At 49.4% G+C, this 21,379-nt stretch overlaps 1 protein-coding gene across 3 annotated transcripts; it reads right to left on the reverse strand.

Annotated features, from left to right (window-relative positions):
- Positions 1-415: 415 nt before the first annotated feature.
- TMEM259 (transmembrane protein 259) lies at positions 416-20,086 on the reverse strand. Of its 3 annotated transcripts, XM_081177483.1 has the most exons (12): positions 19,835-20,086; positions 18,409-18,735; positions 15,397-15,669; positions 11,162-11,333; positions 10,125-10,235; positions 9,379-9,501; positions 9,047-9,147; positions 7,145-7,202; positions 5,420-5,503; positions 4,070-4,202; positions 2,267-2,366; positions 416-1,394 (listed from the first exon to the last, which is right to left on the reverse strand). In XM_081177483.1, the coding sequence occupies exons 2-12, from the start codon at positions 18,634-18,636 to the stop codon at positions 639-641; spliced, it is 2,139 nt and encodes a 712-aa protein (XP_081033609.1). In that variant the 5' UTR covers positions 18,637-18,735; positions 19,835-20,086; the 3' UTR covers positions 416-638. The 3 variants fall into 3 exon arrangements, with proteins under 3 accessions (XP_081033609.1, XP_081033608.1, XP_081033610.1); XM_081177482.1 differs by having other exon boundaries at positions 18,409-20,086; XM_081177484.1 differs by having other exon boundaries at positions 11,216-11,333; positions 18,409-20,085.
- Positions 20,087-21,379: the final 1,293 nt, after the last annotated feature.

A 21,379-nucleotide genomic window follows, 5' to 3' on the forward strand; every position in this document is an offset into this window, starting at 1 on the left:
TTCTATGACTCCAGCGCTTCTGGGATGACAGATCTTCGAGAGCGGCGGCTGCCAGGAACCCCAGATTTAAAGGGGGTTCGTCTCAGGGCCCCCTTCCACACAAGGGTCTCAAGTCCTTCTCCATCAGCCCCCCGTTTTCGCCCCTCCCCTGACGCAGAGTTCGCCATGATACCCGTTTTGTTCGCCTCCCCAGCGCCCCCTCCTGACAAAAGCAGAGAAGCACACACAGAAAAACAGCAGTAATTCCAGGGCAAAATTAAGTCCACATCTCCAGCAGACACCAAAGGCGGAGGGGCGAGGAGTCCCATGATTTGAGAAAAGCTTGGTGGGGTGGGGGGCAGAGAGACTGGCGGGGGGCTGTGGCTCCGTACGCCCAACAGGAAGGAACCAGAGGACTCTCTTCAGATGCAGGGGGTGAACTGGCTGTGGGTGTGAGCCCCTCGTTTTTTTTATTCACATTTTTGCCTTCCTTTCCTGGGTTTAGCGGAAGAAGGGGTGGGAGAGAGCGAGAAAGGGGGGCAGGTTCTCTCCCTCTCCCTCTGGCCTTTCAAGCTCTGCACCTCCTCAACGGAGGAATTGCAGGTGAGCCCAGGGACAATGGAGGGTCGAACTGAGAAGCATCCCGTCCGCCAGGAAGCTCAGGAGAGGCAGTGGGAATCTGGGCCTGCATCAGCCGCACTGTCCAAAGGCGCCGGCGCCGAGGAGTCCGCCTGCGCGAGTCCCTCCTCGGAGGCCTCGCCCGGGGTCCCGCTTGCAGCAGAGCCGAGTGGACAGCAGCCTGTGAGGCAGTCTGTGTCCGGAGGTTTGCCGCGGCCAGCTGAGCTCTCTGGAGGCTGTGGGATGTCCTCACGGGCTGGACTGAGGGGGGTGGCGGCGGCAGCAGCAGAGGCCGATCCGCCTGGTGAGGGAACCCCAGCGGTGGACGTGACCTCGATGGCAATGGACCCCACAGGAGCCTCTGAGAGGTCGCTGCTGACCAGGAGGCGGGTCATGACGCTCGAGGCCGACGCCACGTCCTGAAGGTCCCCGCTGGGCCCGGCGGCTTCTGGCGCAACGCTGGGGTCCAGGAGGGAGCCACTCAGGTTGGACATGAAGGAGGCCTCTGCGATGACGGCTGTCTCCGCCACCCAGTTGAAGTTGTCGCCCAGGGAGGCCACCGTGGCGGCTACGACGGCTGCTGTGTGGGCATCCTCGGGTGCCAGGGGGCCGTCCCCAGCCGCGGGGGGCTGCGGGCCGGCCGGGTCGGCGGGGGCAACGGTGTTGTTGTTGTTGAGGTTGTCCTGCAGGGTGGTCTGGGCTCCACCCTGCTGGTTCTGGAGCAACATCTCCTGGATCCGGATTTGCTGCAGGATGGCCGGCAGCTCGTAGTGGTGGAAAAAGTAGATCATGGAATGCTGTGGGAAAGGCAAGGGGCAGAGGGGGTGAGCTGGGGGCCGAGACGGCTGACATCCACACTGGCCAAGCCTTCTGAATCGTGGCCCATTCCGCTGCCTGCTTCCCCCTCCCAGCCCCTTGGGCAAAACTGGGTGTTTTTAAAAGAAAGCTTACCCACCAAAATAACCCAGGTCCAGCACTGAAGAATGCAGAATTCTGTGCCCCTTTTTTGAACTTTTTTATTGATGTTTTCACAACACAGTAAAAGGAACTAACTGAACTACATCTGAAGGTAGCATGTTCATCCTGATTGATGTTGCATTGTGTTTTTAATATTTTGTTGGGAGCCAACCAAAGTGGCTGGTGCAACCCAGTCAAATGAACAGCACATGAATAATAAAATAATTATGATGATGATGATGAAACATTTTTATGTCTATGCTCCAAATGGCTCCTTAAACTAAGGTTACGGTTGCCGAAAAGGGAACGCCTAGTTGCCATTTTGGGTCCGGATAGCTTGAAACTTGTATTTTTCAACACAACTTTTTGGCTCCTGAAATTTGTTTTTTCTGATCATGCGGATAAAATACAACGGACAGAATTCCGCAGTGTGTGAAAACAGTCAATATCCAAGGATCTCCAGGCAGACACCTCCAGATGGTGGAGATGTCAGGAGCCATCTTCACTCGGTTGCAAGTGGCCAATAGCCAGGTGCAAAATCCGCCTGGGAAATTTTGAATGCTGGTTCCAGGCTAAATGCACCCAGCTCCCTCTACTGTTCCACAAAGTCCTGCTGAGCTCAACATCATCCTGCTTCCTTGCTATGGTTAGTTCTACATCTTGAATGGGTTTTCCTGCACTCCAGACAAACATGGTGAAATTGCCAACGTACCTGTATGAAAAGCCACGATGTGACCAGTGCCAAGCTGCTGTATTGCCCATTGAAGCGGTAATGGTAGGCATAAAAGGCAAAATGGTACAAGTAGAAAAACCTGGAGAGGAACAGAGACATGGGGGAAAGGGGGTTAAAGGACATATATCAATACTGGACTGCGGCAGCACACGCTCCGTAGGGCTTCAATCACACTTGATCTGAAGCTGCAGTTGGGGCAGAATGATGGGTACTGACATCTTGGATCAGCTGTACTAGCCCTGTTACAGACTCCACATAAAGACCGTTTCCACATTTATAAGAACTCAACCTTTTATGATGGCAGCACCTGTGGAACTCCCGGTCTACTGATGCCAGGCAGGTGCCTTCGCTGTGCTCTTTTCCGCACCTGCTAAAAACATGCCTGTTTAGAAAGGGATTTCTGAACATGCTGTGGAGGGAAGTGAGGGCGGGGGGGTCTGTGGAATCTGCCTGGGAAGGGAGCCCATCTGGGAGAAGGAAAACTCTGATCCTAAACCTCCGCTGCCTTGAGGAATATATTTGGGAGAAGAAAAGGCTCGGGAATAAACCCTACACAATCCAGAGCAGAGTCCCTAATGCGGCTGGATGGCGCCTTGCATGCCTCCTTCCAGCAACTCCTGCAGTCAAGCTGGTGCCAAAGATCTTGCTCTGCTTTCCTTTGGACGCCAGCAAGGCTGAAAGGCAGGTCTTGCCATCTGGGCAGCCCAGGATCTCCAGACACACAGCCCAAGCCTGCGCCCCAGGGAGGTCACATCGGTGCTGCAAACACAGCAGTTTGGCTTCACCCCCAGAGGCGCACTCCGTTGTCTCTCGAGACAGACAGATGCCAACAACCCAGAAAGTTGATGTGTGTTTTAATCTGTTTCTAGTCTATTGCTATATTAACTTTCTGAAGGTTTTAAGTTATTGTTGCTAGCTCTTTTCTTACAATTTAACAGTGTAAGTACAGTGAAATAAACTCTCTCTCTCTCTCTCAAATGCCACACAACTGAAAGATGGGAACGGAAACATTGTGGAAGAAGGTTGGGAAGTCAACCAAATAAAGGACCATTGGAAACAGACAGGGCTGAGTTCAGTGGTCAGATCTGGCACAGAAGAGAGCCAATGTGGTGCAGCAGTTACTGAGCTGTGAGTGGTGTTAGAAACTCAGAAATAAAAGCTAGGCTCCAAATGGCTCCTTAAACCAGGGTTACAGCTGCCAAAACAGAATGCCTAGTTGCCATTTTGGTGCCAGGAAGCAGGAAATCGTATTTTTCAGTATGACTTTTTGGTTCCTGAAATTCATTCTGATTTTGCAGATAAAATAAAATGGGTAGAATTCTACAGGACGTGTTGCTAGTGTGTGAAAACAGACCAGATCCAGGGATCCCCAGGCAGGCACCTCCAGGTGGTGGGGACATCAAGCGCCATCCTGGCACTCAGGCATCTTCCCTTGGTCGCAAGTGGACAACAGGCAGGTGCAAAATGTGCCTGGTTCCTGGCTAATTTCGAACGCTGACCGGGAGGCCATGTTTCAAGTCCCACACTTGGCAATGAAGCTCACTGTGTGTGACCCTGGGGCCTGTCCCTTGCCTCTCACAGAATCAAAGAATTGCAGAGCCGCAATGGACGCCAGGGTCACTTAGCCCAACCCCACCGCAATGCAGGAATCGCAACCTATCTCACAGAGCCATTGCATGAATAAAGCAGGGATGGAAGGAGGACGTCACAGGCCACCTCAAGGGGGCTGGGAGAAAAGGAGGCCTATGCACACCAGGAACTGGAAGCTCTGTGTGCCCTTACCTGAGCCAATGCCTCTTGCTGGTGTTGGTGTGGCAGCAGATGGCGTCGTACTGGTCCGCCAGCCACACGATGAGGATGATGTAGAAGGCTGTGGTGGTGTCGTTGAAGAACTCGGACATGATCGCCTCCATGCCTGCCGCAGGATGGTGGAGAGGAGGGGAGAGAGAAGGCCAGCAAGTCATCAGGGAGCTCAGCGTCCCAAGAGAGATATAAGATGAGCTGGCTGGATCCGGCCAAGGGCCCTCCGAGTCCACCATTCTCTCCTCACAGTGAACAATCAGATGCCCCAGATGAGAATTATTATCCTTATTATGTATATGCTGCCCACCTGACTGGGCTGCCCCATCCACTCTGAGTGCCTCCCAACAAAATACTAAAAACACAGTAAAACATCAACCATGAAAAACTTCCCCATACAGGGTTGCCTTCAGATGTCTTTGGAAAGTTGTACAGTTCTTTATCTCCATGGCATCTGATGGGAGGGTGCTTCACAGGGTGGGCGTCACCACCGAGAAGGCCCTCTGCCTGGTTCCCTGTAGCCTTCCTTCTCGCAAGGAGGGAATGAGGGAACTGCCAGAAGGCCCTTGGAGCTGGACCTCAGTGTCAGGGCTGAGTGATGGGGAGGTGCTCCTTTGGGTCTACAGGGCTGAGGCCGTTTATGCCTTTCAAGGTCAGCAGCAACACTTTGAATTGTGCTCGGAAACATACCGGGAGCCAATGCAGGTCTTTGGGACCTGTCTAATATGGTCCCAGCAGCTGCATTCTGGATTAGTTGTAGTTTCTGAGTCACCTTCAAACGTAGCCCCATAGAGAGCACATGTGGGAGATAATCAGAGCATGGACCACCCTAGCGAGACAGTGTGCAGGAAGGGAGGGTCTCAGATGGAGCTGGCAGACAGTCGCTCTGGATGCAGAATTGACCTGCGCCTCTAGGGACAGCTGTGAGTCAAAAATGACCCCCAGGCTGCATACCTGGTCCTTCAGGGGCAGTTACCCCACAAAGGACCAGGGAGTCCCCCACCCCACCTGCCCCTGAGGGCCTGAGCGCAACAGCAGCAACTCTCCCCCCTTGTGATTCCCAGGAACTGGTCTCAGGACCTAAGGTTACGCTATGACCCGGTTCAAATCCCCACTCACTGGGTGACCAGGGGCCAGTAGCCACTGACTCTTTTCCAGCCTAGCCTCCCTCACAGGGCTGCTGGGGGGATAAAACGGGGAGGGGAAAGAATGGTGCCCATCACCTTGAGCTCCTTGGGAGGAAAAGGTGGTGCACAAGATGTCAGAGACAGAATGAATGGGCCTGGTATATCAAAGGCAGTTCCTGACATTCCTGCGAGGCGGTCTCCTTACCCACGAGAGCCAAGATGACGGTCAGCAGCGGGGCTGCCGGGAAGGCAATGGTCATGTTCATCTCCAGCATTTGCAGAAGGTCCACTGTGAGAGGGAGGAGGAAAAAACATTCAAGAGGAGAGGAGGCAGTTGTAGCCCCAGGTGGGAGAAGAGGAACCCCTCAACACAGATGACCCCAGGGTTGATCTCCAATTAGAAGGAATGCAAAAAGCAGAGGCAAGAGAGAGGGTGCAAATTTTGCCAAATTTTGTTTAGCACATCTCGGTCGACAAACTGTGGTTAGTGCTAACTACAACTTGGCTTCAAAATATTATTTTTAACTTTGTAAATAAATTAAGTTAAATTATCATACCACTGCATGTCTCTCTCTTTTTTAAAAAAAGTATCAAAGCAGTTTCAGCAATGAAACCATTAAAAAGTTAAGGTAAAGGTAAAGGGACCCCTGAACATTAGGTCCAGTCGTGGCCGACTCTGGGGTTGCGGCGCTCATCTCGCTTTACTGGCCAAGGGAGCCGGCGTACAGTTTCCGGGTCATGTGGCCAGCATGACTAAGCTGCTTCTGGCAAACCAGAGCAGCGCATGGAAATGCCGTTTACCTTCCCGCCGGAGCGATACCTATTTATCTACTTGCACTTGATGTGTTTTCAAACTGCTAGGTTGGCAGGAGCAGGGACCGAGCAACAGGAGCTCACCCCATCGCGGGGATTCGAACCGCCAACCTTCTGATTGGCAAGTCCTAGGCTCTGTGGTTTAACCCACAGCGCCACCCACGTCCCAATTAAAAGTAAAAAGCTAGACACCAATTAACCATTCTTCATCGCCTGTATAGGCTGGGCGGAATAGAAAAGTTTCCAGCAGGTGTTTAAAAATTGGCACAGGAGGCACCTGCTAAATCTCTAGTGCAATGGTTCTCAAACTTTTTTCTCTGAGTCACACTTTCAGAATAAAAATTTGCTCGCACCACACCCAATTTTTTATCAATAAGAAATACACTGGAAAACAAAACAAAAAAAACTAGCAGTGCTTGTTTTATAATATAGAACACAACTACTTCCTAATATGATCCAGAAAGTATAAAACAACAGAGTTACATAAAAACTGTTCAAAATTTATTTGATTGCCCTTGAATCTTCCTGTCACACTTGTCATTCTCTCTTCCGACACCCTCTAGTGGGAGGGAGTTCCACAGGACTGGGCCAATTACAACAATGGCTCCGTTTCTTGTCGTTGTCAAACCAGCCTCACCGACTCGGGGAATGACCAGCGACGCTCCTGCAGGTGGCGTCAGTTATCAAGCTGGAATATAAGGGCTCAGGAGGCCCCTGAGGAACCCTGGGCCTAAGTTGTTCAGGGCTTTTAAAATTAATACAAGAACCCTGAACCTGGATTGGCAGTAAGGTGGTCAGCCAGAGCAGCCGCTTCAACAATGGCCTCACATTCTCTAACTGTTATATACAAGGTCTCTCTCAGGAGGTTGTCAAGGTTTTTAAGCAGAGGTTAGGCTGTCATGGATGCTTTAGCTGAGATTCCAGCATTGCAGGAATGATGACCCTCAGGTTCCCTTCGAACTGTGGACCTTCTGATGCTGACTGATCGGAAGTGGCAAGCCTTGTTTGAACCCTCTACCCAGGGGGTTGGGGAAAGAAGAAAACTGCTGTCTTTGTCCTCCAGCAAACAGACCACTTGGGCTCTCGGAAAGCCAGCGAGACTGGATGAAATACTTACCGATAAAAACGAAGATCTGGTGGTGCGAGTATCGCAGAAGCATGGAGACAGACAGAGTCTGGAAAAGAGAAGGGGTGGGCAAGTGTTAGAGCCCCAGCTCCCTATGAATGTAGGGCAGTGTCACCCCCCCACCAACCCTTGAATCAACCAACCAAAATTCTAATAGTAGCAGACACCTGCCCTTTCGCCTGAATTAAATACCGAAGGCACTGTACACATGAGCTCCCAAATAATTAGCTTTTAATAATCTTATCTCCAGTGCTATTTAATAGTCAGTGCTTATTTAATCATCTTCTTCCTTGGAGGTTTCTAAGCAGAGGATGTATGGACACCTGACATGGATGCTTGAGCTGAGATTCCTGCCTTGCAGGGGGTTGGACTAGATGGCCCTCGGGGTCCCCTTCCGACTCTGTGATCCAGGGGTGGCTCAACTAGGAAACTAATGAACCTTAAGCTTCGGGGCCTCCAATTCCAGAGGGACCCCAGAAGCGAATTTAGTCCACACTGCCTAAAATTTTGAGTCGCACAAATCGATTAATTTGTTGTTGTATATACAGTACTTCAACAATCCCAAAGTTTGAATGTCAGTAGTGCAGATGCTTTAAAGGTGTGGTGATCTGACATGGAACAACCCTCTCCCCTTGAAGAAGATGATTTCAGTAATTATCCAGACCTCACTGCTGGTCTGAGCTGCATCCCTCCATATCACCCAGCCAGGAACTTCCCTGGGTTCTCAGTCAATTATTTTAACCACAGACCACTCAGGGAGCTGTGGCTGGCTCCTTCATTATACACCTTTAGGCACCAGGTGAAGTTGTTCGTCTTCAACCAGGCCTTTGGCTGACATTATTATTATTATTATTATTATTATTATTATTATTATTATTATTATTATTATTATTATTATTCTGTCCATCTGACTGGGTTGTCCCAGTCACTCTGGGCAGCTCCCAGCAGAATAAAACATTAAGCATTGAAAACTTCCCTGAACAGGGCTGCTTTCAGATTTCTTCTGAAAGTCAGATACTTGTTTATTTCCATTATTTCCTTGGCATCTGATGGGAGGGCATTCCACAGGGTGGCCGCCACCACCGAGAAGGACCTCTGCCTGATTCCCTGTAACCTCACTTCTCACAGGGAGGGAACCGCCAGAGGGCCCTCGGAGCTGGACCTCTGTGTCTGGGCAGAACGATGGGGGTGGAGACGCTCCCTCAGGTCTACAGGCCCGAGGCTGTTAAAAGGGTATTCACATCCAATATCCTTTTAAATGTGTTGTGGGAGGGGGTCATTGATTTGTTGTTGCTCTTATTTTCCGAGCACAATTCAAAGTGTTGGTGCTGACCTTTAAAGCCCTAAACGGCCTCGGTCCAGTATATCTGAAGGAGCGTCTCCACCTCCATCGTTCTGCCCGGACACTGAGGTCGAGCTCCGAGGGCCTTCTGGTGGTTCCCTCACTGCGAGAAGCCATGTTACAGGAAACCAGGCAGAGGGCCTTCTCGGTGGTGACGCCCTCCCTGTGGAACGCCCTCCCACCAGATGTCAAAGAGAACAACAACTACCAGACTTTTAGAAGACATCTGAAAGCAGCCCTGTTTAGGGAAGCTTTTAATGTTTGATGTATTACAGTATTTTAATATTTTTTTGGATACCGCCCAGAGTGGCTGGGGAAGCCCAGACAGATGGGTGGGGTATAAATAATAAATTATTACTATTATTGTTGTTGTTGTTGCAGCAATTTTATGTTGTGGACTGCCCCGAGATCTAAGGGTGAATGGTAGGATACAAATTTAATTGAAAATATAACAACAACAACAACAACAACAACAACAACAATTGTTCAAGAACTCTCCTGGGATCTACTGGGGCTGAAAAGCAGCCCACGAGCTGACACTGAATACTCACGAATATGACCATGATGACGAATGCTGCCAGGTATGAGGTCCGCGCCATCCACATGCTGATGAATCGGTAGTGTTCCCCAGATACCACATTGCGGAGGAATCCTGAGCAAGGACAGAAGGGAAGGGAAGGAAGCAGTGATGGGGATGGACAGGAGGAAAAAACAAGGCGGTTTCAGCAACAAAGATTTCCCAAAGTGGACTTAGTCCAATTAGTTAGCTCTGGCACCATCTAGTGTTGGACTTGCCGCCTTCTGCCCCACCAGAGATTGCAACAGCCCAGCCCAGATCTGTAACTGAGTGAGAACAGAGACCAATTATATACATATGCTAAACCTTTGTTCTCTTCGTTTTCAGCCAAGGCTTTCACGCTGGACATGAGGATGTCGTCGTAGCCAAGGAACTCATCCAGGAGCAGGCGGCTGAACCGGTCTCCAAAGCACTGGTCTCGAGTGGGGTCTGGGGAGAAGATGGAGAAGAGGGTTTGTGAAAACAGGCGGAAAGAAAACTGGCTGTGCTGATAGCAGCAGGAAGAAGCAAGTCGAGGGGTGTTTGTGCATTTCACGGGACACTCAGAAACATTCCAACTTCTGGAGGGGAAGGAGTGGGCGTTTTGTGATTTGGGAGGGAGGCACCATGGCACAGGGAAAAGAAAAAGCGGGGGCCAAGTAGTGGCCAACGCAGGCCTAAAAGCAACAAGGAGCAATCCCGGGTTCAAATCTTGCCACCACCCATTTAAGCTCACTAGGTGGAGTTTTGAGCAAGGCAGCTTCCCTTCTGCAACACGGGAATCAATCTTTCAGTGTGGCAGCACAGGAAAGAGAATCTTTGTACGAGTTAACGCTTCATTATCCCCTTTGCTGAACCTTTGTACTTTTGTCCTTCCAGGCTGTGAGACTTAATGATTTAAATTGTTGATTATGTTTGCAGCTATTTTTCCCCGTTAACAAATTATATAGATAGAGATAATAATAATAACAACAACATTTGTACCCAGCTGCTCAACCTCCCTCCGCCCCAACGAGGCACAGCAAATAAACAAACCTCCACCCTCAGTTGAACGGAAAAGCAAAACTTCTTACCCAGCGTCACCACCATGACAGGGATGCTGAGGCGCTGCCGGGTGCTGTGCGACAAGCGAAGGAACCCGTATTCAAAGGAGTATTCCACGATGTACTCTTCCTGGGGCCAGACTGGAAGGATTTTTTTAAAAAAAGAAAATGGTATTTTTGAAAAGGCCAAGAGGATGGAAAACCAGAGGTGCCCCCAGGGGTATTGCCTCAGCCTAGTTCACCACAGCATGACCGTAGATTAAAAGAAGCCTCGCTGGGTGCTCCAAGGAGCTGGGGAAAGTTCCGAAAAGGACAGGACAAAATGACTCTGCTATGAGGAAAGCTTGGAGTGTTTGGATGTTCTTAGTTAAGGAAATAAGAGGTGACATGCTAGAAGCCTGTAAAATTAATGCAGGGCACGGAAAAAGAGAAAAGTTTTCCTCCCTCTCTCATAACATTAGGAGTTGTGGATGTCCAATGAAACTGAACGCTGAGAGATTCAGGACACTGTCCTGCCCCCCCCCCCCAATACAATTTTTACTGAATTTCCAATTTTTTACAAATTGACTTTAAATCAAATACTTACATACGTTTCCTGACAGACTTCCCACTTCCACCTCCCGTGTTTTTGTATATATCAAACTCTCGCCTATTGCAAAAATGCCTCTAATACAATTACTTTTTCCCCTTCTGCTGCTCCTTTCCTACCTGCAATTTTTTAACTTGTTTGTAGTGCTTTTCCAAATAGTCCCCACCCCCCAATGCCTCCATTCTTCTATAAAAACTGCATCTTTTTGACCTCTTAATATCGCTGCCCGCCCCTCTCCATGGCATTAAGGTCATTGAGAGCGGGTCAGTTTCAAAGGCTGCGTGCCCCGAGAGTGCGCAGGTGGCGGGGCCTTCTCTGCCGTAGCCCCACCCTCTCAAAAAGGAACCTCTCCCACACACAAGGAGAGGAGGCAAACACCGAAAGAAAAGGAAAGTGGCAGGTGCAAAGGGAAGGGTATGGCAAAGGTGAGGAGTGGGAAGGAGGGTTATTTAAAGGGTCTGCAATGTCGTCTCTTTACCTGCTTTGGCTAGCATCTCAAACTGGGACACCGTCTCGCTGAGGGGCTGCATACCTTTAGACGCCGGCTCGCCGCTGAAGGAGAACTCTTGGCTCTCGTTGGGGGCTGGCACCTTGGCGCCGCCCAGGCGGGAGGGCTTGAGGAAGACCTTGGGCTCGATATCCAGCTCAAACTGGGATCAGCGGAAACAGAGGAGAAGAGTTCAGGGAAACGCAGAAGCTGGTCCTCCTAACTCAGCGGTTTCCAAAGTGGGCATTGCCTGGGGGGATGCTAAGGGGCAAGGGGGCAGCAGGGGGGCAGCGGGAGGTGTAAATGGCCACTAGACTCTGAAACGCCAGCATCACTGGATCAAGTTCATCCATTGCGTTGAATTAATTCAGCTAAATAATAGGACTGGGCAATATATTGATGTACTGTATTGTCCAAAACTGGTCTGAAGTCCCAATCATGATGTTGGTTGCATAGTTTTTCACCTGGCAATATATCATGAATCATAATGTGTGCGTGGGGGTGCTATGCAAAAATTACAATGTGAAGCCAGCCAATGTCTCTACATAGCTCCATCCTCATTTCAGACACTGTGATATATCAGTAGATTGCAATGTTTAGCTGGCGATATATCACAATGTTGAAACCAGGTATCGCTCAGTCCTATTACGGTAAATAGCTTAAACAGGATTGGGGGGCGAAACGTGCAATTAACTGTTACTGTTTTGAATTTTAGGGCTTTTTATAGGGTAGGGTAAGGGATGCGAGTGGTGCTGTGGGATAAACCACTGAGCTTTGGGCTTGCCGATCAGAAGGTTGGCGGTTCGAATCCCCGCGACGGGGTGAGCTCCCGTTGCTCGGTCCCTGCTCCTGCCCACCTAGCAGTTTGAAGGCACGTCAAAGTGCAAGTAGATAAATAGGTACCGCTCCGGTGGGAACGTAAACGCCGTTTCCGTGCGCTGCTCTGGTTCACCAGAAGCGGCTTAGTCCTGCTGGCCACATGACCCGGAAGCTGTATGCTGGCTCCCTTGGCCAATAAAGCGAGATAAGCGCCGCAACCCCAGAGTCGGCCACAACTGGACCTAATGGTCAGGGGTCCCTTTACCTTTTTATAGGGTAGGGTAGGAGGCACTGGTGATGGAACCAAGGGGGCAGTGACCCAGTATTTTTGGGAACCACTGATCTAACTCATTGGCTTCTATTATTATTATTTGTCTGCCATAAGGTTGCAGGACACATCGCAGCAATTTAAAAGAAGCAATATCCAAAACCATTTACAGTCTGAAGAAGAGGGTGAGTCCTGACAGACACAGACACACGCCTTTATCTCCCCGGATGCAATAAAGTGCGTCTCTCCCACTTCAGTCTCTGCAGCCACAGCAGGAGCTGCAACTCTCCAGCAGGTTGATTCCACCCGCTAAGGCACACTCTTCCATTGTCTCCCAAGACTGACGGATGCCAACCAACCACATATATCAGGTGTCAAAACATCATTGCAGCCTGGTGTGTCTGCAGCATAATGAACATGGCTAAGAGCCTAAATAAATGGGAGTAACATCTTCAGGACCCCACGCTGCCTAACCCTGAATGAGAATGCAGATGCACTGTCACATCTGCGGGATCTGCCTCTGTACTTTTGTGCAACAAGGCATTTCTCTCGGGGGGCGATAAAGAATCTAGTCGTTTACGCTGCGTTTGACAGCTCCTCTCAGGAAAAACATTTGTTGTGGCACAGAGAAATAGCGCGCCATCATTAAGGATCCAAAATTACTTTTATAACATGCAGCAACCTTTAAACAGCCATACGGAGAAGCTAGACACACACTCAAGCCCCCGCAGCCTCCTGCCAACCTCCCCCAAGGCAAAATAATCTCTAAACAGAGAAATGAAATAGTCCCCCAGCCCTGAAAGGCTAGATGAGGTCTAATACGAAGCACAACTGCGGTGGCAGACAGCAAATGGTAGCTTTCAGCTGGTTTATTTAATCCCCGTTCTGGGTTGCACTCAACGCAAATGGAAATATATATATATAAAAGAGGAACCATATTGGAGAAAATTAAATGAAATTAAGGAGTAAATTGAGTGAGTTAAATCAGCTGCGTTGCCACCCGGGGACTCCTGGCAATTTGTTCACACAAGGCATTAATTTGGTTTAACAAACCTTTAATGTACTACATGCTGGTTCGATCGCAAGGGAGGAAAGGAAATTACTGTTTGGTGGGTGGGGAAGAGGACCTGTTAATTATTGCCGGCTCTGTAGGGCTTGGAAGAAATGAAACAAAAACCCAGCCCAGCAGGACCACATAATGTTTTTTCTGCACTAGTGAGAAACAGACCTTTCAATGTGGCAGCAGCTGCCCTCTGGAACTCCCTGCCTCTTGATATGAGGCAGGCGCCTTCACTGTACTGTTTCAGACACCTGCCAAAAACTTGCATACATTTACTATATGGGCTGGACGCGGGTGGCGCTGTGGGTTAAACCACACAGCCTAGGACTTGCCGATCAGAAGGTCGGCGGTTCGAATCCCTGCAATGGGGTGAGCTCCCGTTGTTCGGTCCCTGCTCCTGCCAACCTAGCAGTTCGAAAGCTCCTCAAAGTGCAAGTAGATAAATAGGTACCACTCCGGCGGGAAGATAAACGGCGTTTCCATGCGCTGCTCTGGTTCGCCAGAAGCGGCTTAGTCCTGCTGGCCACATGATCCGGAAGCTGTACGCCGGCTTCCTCAGCCAATAAAGCGAGATGAGCGCCGCAACCCCAGAGTCGGCCACAACTGGACCTAATGGTCAGGGGTCCCTTTACTTACTATATGGGCTGCATCCAACAAAGTTCTACTCAAGAGTACAGCCACTAAAATTGATAGGCTGTAATGTTACACCTTTTAATTTCAACGAGTCTACTCTGAGTAGGACTAAAGGCAGAGACAAACCCTATATATTTTTGGAAAGCTGTTTGTTCACAATGTTATTTGGAACCTCTTTATAATATGGAACCATATTTTGCATGACGGTTCCCAAGATCAAGGAGCATGTTTTCGTCCAAGTAGGGATACAACTGGACACAATTCTGAATCAAGAATATAGGGTTGAACCTTTCAAAGCTGTACTGATAGATCATTCATTACTTGACGGCTTCCTGGAAGCAACTGTCTAGCTCTGGGACTAGATGGGAGTGAAATCTGACGGGACAGGAGTCTGATGGCTTTAAAAGACAATGAGCATCTTGGAGGCTGAGTTTTGTCAGAATCAAGTACACACTTCCAGAGTTGGCACAAAATACATTACCTCTAGTAGATGAGCCACCAGAGTCAGTGGAGGGCCGTGAAAATTTGTGCCCAGGGATTTTAGACTGGTTTACTCATGTACTAACTGAAACAAAAGGGGCTCATGGGTTGCCAGATGTGAAATATATTGGCATTATTTTCAGCTCTCCTGCTCCACTATCTAGGGAAGCAAGAGTCATGATCAGAGTGCAAGGACACATTTCAGCCAGGCAAAAAATGCTCAAGGAGGGTGCGGAGCAGGGCTGGTGAGGGTGCGTGGCCTAGGGGAAAGTCCCCAATGCTAAATAGAGAGGCCCAGAATGTCCACATTTAGGGTTTCTCAGCTGTTGGTGTTGCTTACGCAATGCCTTGTAACTGAGGCTGCTCTCAAACAGTTCCTTGGGGCCTCAATTAGCCACTGAGAAGTCCTCTCTCTCAAAAGCATCCAGGTTTTGCATTCCCGGCAGGGAGAACCAGTGATGACGGATCGTACCCAAGAGGATCTCCACAGCAAGGAGATGGGAAAAGAATGCAGTGGGTGAGGCAGTCCTCATCCTACAGAATCACAGAACTCTGGAGTTGGAAGAAACCCCTTTAGGCTCATACATCCCAACCCCCTGAAATGCAAGAATCAAAGCTAAAGAATCCCTTGCAGGTGGCCGTCCAACCAGTGATAGAAACTGAGACATGAAAGCTAGGAGCTAAAGGCACCTTAAACCTAGGTCACGGGTGCTGAAACCGAGTGTCTAAGCAGGCTTTTTTTATAACAAGAATACAGAGCTGAAAATGAATGAATGGCAGCTAAAATCTTATGTTCGTTTTTCACATGTTCTAGTCCTCATCTGAAGACTGCAAAAAGCAAAGCCATACTTCCCATGTACCAAGAACAATGGGAGTTTTGAAAGCTGCATCTAACCTATGTTTAGAAACTGCTAACGAAGGAGAGAGTCCACCCACTTAGAGATGGTCTGCTCTGCTCCACCCTACCTTGATGGAGCTGTTCTCAAACATCTCCACGCTCATTTCCTCCTCTTCTTCTTCCTCCTCCTCCTCCCCGCCAGCTGCCTCAACCACCATACCCGGGAAACGGTCGCTCTCGCAGAACTGGAGGAAGATGGGGGCGCGGCTGGAGTTGCGCTGGATCTCCACCCGCAGGATCCCGTCGCGCGGCCACTTGTCTCGGACGTGCTCCAGGCAGTTGATGGGGGAGCGGGAGAAGGCGATGTGGATATACGCCAGGATGAAGAGCACAAACAGGGCCTGGAAGAGGGAGGAGAGAGGCGGAAAAATTAGAAGCAGGAGAAACAGGAATCGAGGACCGCATTCCCTTCTTAGAGTAGTGCCACAGGCTAGTTTCTGCACACTCGCACCTGTCTCTCTCTCCTCCATCTGAACAAGCAAGTGGCATTATCAGAGGGTCAACCTTCCTGGGGTCACATGACTGTGCTGGCTGGGGCAATAGAGGCAGATGCCAATAGAGGCAATAGATGGCAAACTAGTTTCTAGACACACTAACAGGAGCCAGCCAGCAATAAATCACACCCTGAACACTGGAGTTAACTATTAGAACAGGATCTGCACAGACCTGGTGGAGGGTCAGGAGTAATGGGCACAGGAACTCATGCCCAATAGGACTTGCACCCATGGATCAGTTGCCAAGACTAAAAGTCCCTGCCTCCTCACAGCCATCTAAGTTTTTTGGACACCCCCCCCCCCAAAGCTGTTGATTGAGAATTTTTGTGGGCTAGTTAGCTTCTGTGTATTGATTTGAAAGGCTGAATGAACAGGAAACTTCCTCAAATGTTTACAACAGGGATAGGGACCCCCGAGGCCTCCCAGAAGTCATTGCACTTTAACTCTGGTCATCCTTGAGTCTTGGCCAAGTGGGTTGAGTAGAGCCAAAGGAGTTACAGGACGGCCGACTTTGGCTGACTGTTTGGAGGAGCTTCCAGAGAATGTTCTCTCCTGAGTCATCACCACCCTAAAACTCTGAGGGCAGTGGCACTACCAAGAGGGACCCCCCCCTCCAGTGAGAGACCCCTCCCTAGAGTGTCTGAAGGGAAGCGGCCAAAGTCAGCTTAGATATTTGGTACCCGAGTCATGAATACGAATATCAGCACCTTGAACTGGACCCAGGAATGAACTGTCAACCAATGCAGCTGTTGTATAACAAGGGTCATGAGAGTCCAAAACGGAAGCCAGCCAGTAAGCAGGCAGCTGCATTTTGGATGAGTTGACGTTTTTCAGGTAGTCTTCAAGGGCAGCCCCACACAAAGTGACGTAGCACCTGTCAGGATTTCCTGCCTCAAGCAAGAAGCTTGAATAAATGACCTACAAGCTCCCCTCTGCAATTCTATGAGCCTGGACTCGCAAAACTGTCTACGCAAGTTGACAGCTCTCAATAGGTTCTGCTAGGGGGGCTGTTTTTGTGGGGTTAACAGAGAAGAAACTTCCTTTTACCTGGCCATCCAAACCCAGAACTGTAACGCAATGACAGGCACAGGTTCTCCAGCCAAGAGCCTTTCTCAACTCTATCCTAAGATGCCAGAGATCAAACAAGGAGCTTTTGCAAGCTCTACAACCAAGCTACAGCAGATATCAACATTAGCATTCCTAACACTTCTGGTGTGTGGTTAAGCCACCGAAAAACCCCACCTTCCTATTTCTTAAGAGTTGTGAAGTTGGAAGGTACCCCAGGGGTCATCCTGTTAAACCCCCAGCAACGCAGCAGTTCTAAACGTCTAGTTGCCAGTCTTAAAAACTGGGATGGAAAAGCTAGGAGCCAAATGGCTCCTGGGACCTGGGCTGTGGGCGCCAAAACAGAATGTCAAGTCGCCATTTTGGGGGGTCGGCAACACTTTTTATTTGTTATTTTGATAAGCATGGACTAATACGCAATTCACACGAGACACATTGCTAATATCACGTTTTTATCAGAAATTGTTAACACACGTTAATTTGGTGTTTACAATAAAAAATACTGGTACCATACTTCAGTTTTCAAAACACTCTACTCTTTATTATTAAACGCCTTAACATATTGTCTATCTTTAACTTTGAGGCTTCAAAGCACATACTTTACAGTAATCCTTGAGCATCAGCTGGGCGCAAAAAATGGCACCCAGATTTTTTGAGGTGCTCGCAAATGGATAATATTTTGGCGCAAAATGCACCTGGCGCCCTGCTAATTTCAAACCCTGCTAATCGCCTGTGTCGGTTAAATGTTGCAACCGGCCAACCAGGAAGAATCATGTAAAAGCTTAAGAGAGGAGTGGGGAGGGAAAGTGTTTCCAACTCAACATTTATGTGCCACAAATTATTTCCATGTGACTGTGCGCAAATGCTGTGTTAAATGTATGTTTGAAACTGGAAGTATTTAGGATTCAGCAGGTGGAAAGTAAAGGCTTCCTTGATATATAAGGGGTGGGGAGCCTTTCTCAGGCAGAGGAGCACATTGAGAAACCTTCAGGAGCGGCCAGTGTTGGGTGGGGCCAGGGGCAAAAGTGGGCAGAGCAAGAAATGTATTTTTTACTTTGCGTAGACTAGTTCCTACACACCTTGTCTCTGCTCCACCCAGGAAAGGAGGAGGCCTGATCTGAGTTAAAGGTCCCTGCAGCACAACGTATTTGACTTTTATTTATCCATTTATTTAATCTATATACCACCCTTCCTCAAAAGATCTCAGTGCAGTTCACATAACAAAATACAAGATAATTGAACCAAAACAACAACCCCCACCCCTTCCCACAGATACATTTAAAAGGCTGTAGGATATTAATCAGCCGAAGGCCTAGTTGAAGAGGAATGCTTTCATATGGTGCCTAAAAATATATAGTGGAGGCGTCAGGCAAACCTCCTTGGGGAGAGTATTCCACAAACAAGGAGCCACTGCAGAAAAGGCCCTGTTCTCATGTTGCCACCCTCACGTGAAGAGGGTACACAAAGAAGGGCCTCAGATGTTGAACGCAGTCAACCCCCCCCCCAAAAAAAACACTTTACCTTGAGAAGTACGAAGAATTCAAATATACGACGGAAGGAAGGTGGGAAGAGGCGGGCGTAGGTGACGGCCATCTTGAAGAAAAGGGCATGGAACAAGCGGTCACGGACGTTGATGAGGGGGTTCTGGTTGAGGTTGCGGACCCCACGGTTGTTTCCAGCAGGGGCCCTACCCCCCACATTATTGTTCATTGGGTGGTGGTGGTGGTGGTTGCCTTGGTTCTCTGACATCCTTTTCCAAGACTGGTGTTAGCTTTCCACGGGCGAATTCAGATTTGGATAACAGAAAGTGCTCAGGAAGCGGCCTGTGGGGTCGTCTTGGTAAGGTTTCTCCAGGGGGTGGGGAAAAGCGGCCGAGGGGGAGGCGAAAAACAAAAAAAGAGTCCCTTTTTTCCCCACAAGGGAAAAAAAATCCACTCACAGCAGGATAAAGAGAAATTGTCTTTTAAATGGGCTGATGCAAAAGTTTCAGTAACTTTGTAAACAGGTGGAGAATTTTTTTTGGGGGGGGGTACTGGTTTGAAAAGTCACCCAAAGAAAGCAAGGGAGGGGGAATGTTAAGCTTCCTAGGTTGCAGTTTATATAATGTTGGAAGGTAGGGGGGGGAGGGGGAGAGACTGAATCTAATGGGACTTTTGGGTCGGAGGGGTGCAACACTAATAGTCCCCTGAAAGAAGAGGAGCTACCCCAAGAGAACAGAGCAAAAGGGAGTCTGGGGGGTCCAACACGGTAGGGTCCCGAGGGGGGAGGCAGAGAAAGATCCTAAAGAGATCAAGTTGTGGGTTTTCTTAAGGGGGGGGAGAGCTTTCTTTAAATTAGGGAAAGGGTCAGACAAAGAAGAGACTATGCTAGCAAAATAATTAGGGGGGAATGCCTAAGTTTAAAACACCCCAACTTGGGCTGGGGAGAGGAAAAGAAAAAGGGGTGGGGGTGTTAGAACCTTTTATTTAGATGTTGGGGGCTGCCAAATCCCACCGTTGTGGGAAGAGGCACAGGTTGAATGGGGGGGGGGGAGAATGCCAGCCTCAAAAAGAGAAAAGGAGTCTTAAAGCCCCTTGCTTTTTTGGGGGGGTTGGCTGGAATGCTAAGCAGACCCCAAAATCGAAGGGTGGGGGTGAAAGATAGATATAAGGAAGATATTAAAGGGAGGAGGAATATGCCTATTTTAAAACACCCCAATCTAAGGGGGAGGAGGAAGATGGATGTGGGGCGATTGCGGGGGACCCCCAAACCCCACATATACACCCTTCCCCTTCAGAACTGGGGGGTGGGGGAACAGACACCTTTCCCCCCAAAAAAAAGAAATACAAGGGAGGGGCGAGGGAGGGAGGAGGACTAACTCTCCCCCCAAAAATGGGCCCACCCCCCAAAAAAGAGAGAGCCGCCCCACAGATGTCAATAGGTGTGGGGAGGGGGGGTGACAGGAAACCAGGCTGGGGCGGGAGCGAGGCCCTACGGGGAGGGAGGCTCGAGCCGGGCCGGCTTCTCCCCTCCTTTTCGGGGCGCCTCCTCTGAGGGGGGGCCGGCGAAGGAGCGCCCCGCCGCCGAGCTGCCTCCTCTCAGTCCCCCTTCGCGTCCGCGCCGGCCGCCGCCATCTTGTTTGGTTCTCTTCCCTCCCATCTCCTCTTCCTCCTCCTCCTCCTCCTCGCCCCGCCCACCACGGCGGGCGCGGTGACGTCAGCGGGAGGAGGAGGCGGGGCGAGAGAGAGGTAGAGAGAGAGGCGCCGAGCCGGGAGAATGGGAGGGACGGAGAGGATTCTGGGAAAGCACGCAAAGGACGCAAACTCTCTAGTAGAACGTCATGTCTAAACTGCGGAAGAGGAGGAGGAGGAGCTCCAAAGGGGATGCGGTCAAGATTGAGAGGCTGTAACACAACGCTTCCGGCTCTGAATTAACATGTGTCCTAGAGGGTGGAGATGAGCTGAGCTTCAGTCTTGACTGATCAATTTATTTATTTTTAAAAGCACTTTTATTTCTCCCTGAATGTGATTGGGTACGCTGGGGGGAAATGTGCAAAAAATGATTTTTTTCTTTTACTTCCTCCACTCACCCACACAATACTTTTCATGAATGCACCTCCACCTGTTGAATTTCTACCTGCGTCGTGAAGAAAGCTATTGCAGATGCCGAAGGAGAACTCCCCCTCCCCCTCCCCCGTCATTTGACCTCTTTGATTCCCCAGTACCTATTAATACCGGAAGCTGCGGTCGAAAACCGGAAATGATGTCCCATCGCAGAAGCACTTTTCCTACCTCTTTGTCCCAAGGTTCACCCGCCCCGTCAGCCTCATTATGAAGACCCCGCCTCCTTTCCCCATCATGCATCGCCAGATCAATGCCAAGTTTCCTTTTATGTTTCTCCCATTCTTTTGCTACTTTCCTTTAAAAATCTTCACTCCAGAGGAGAAGAGCCGCAGAATCATTTCCCTTGATTAAAAAATGCGAGAAAAATTCTAAAGGGAAATAATGGCTTTCCATTTGTGATCACCATGACCTTACAACATTTCTACCAACCGAGGTTTATATAGCAACTGCGCGCATGTAGCATACGTGCTCGCTTCGGCAGCACATATACTAAAATTGGAACGATACAGAGAAGATTAGCATGGCCCCTGCGCAAGGATGACACGCAAATTCGTGAAGCGTTCCATATTTTGCAATTCTAGCTAAGTGACATTTTGCAATTCTAGCTAAGTGGTCCACATGCAAAATATATTCATACATGTATATGTGTTTTTTAAAAATAAATGCATCCTCCCTCCTCTCTTTCCTCCCCCTCTCCACTTTGCTAACCTCATAACCACTTTTGCAAGGTCTTGCTTTCAATGGGGGGAAGAAGGGCTCTGCCGTAGTATTTGCATAGTAGGCCCATTTAAATCAGTTACTTATTTGGTTCTTTTCCCCCTCTATTCCCATCTTCTTTCCCCCTCCAAACTCAATTCATTTCCCCTGCCTTTCCCCGAGTTTGTCCCTGC

This window comes from Podarcis bocagei, assembly GCF_964188305.1.
Source record: "Podarcis bocagei genome assembly, chromosome: 18".
Classification (NCBI taxonomy): Eukaryota; Metazoa; Chordata; class Lepidosauria; order Squamata; family Lacertidae; genus Podarcis; species Podarcis bocagei.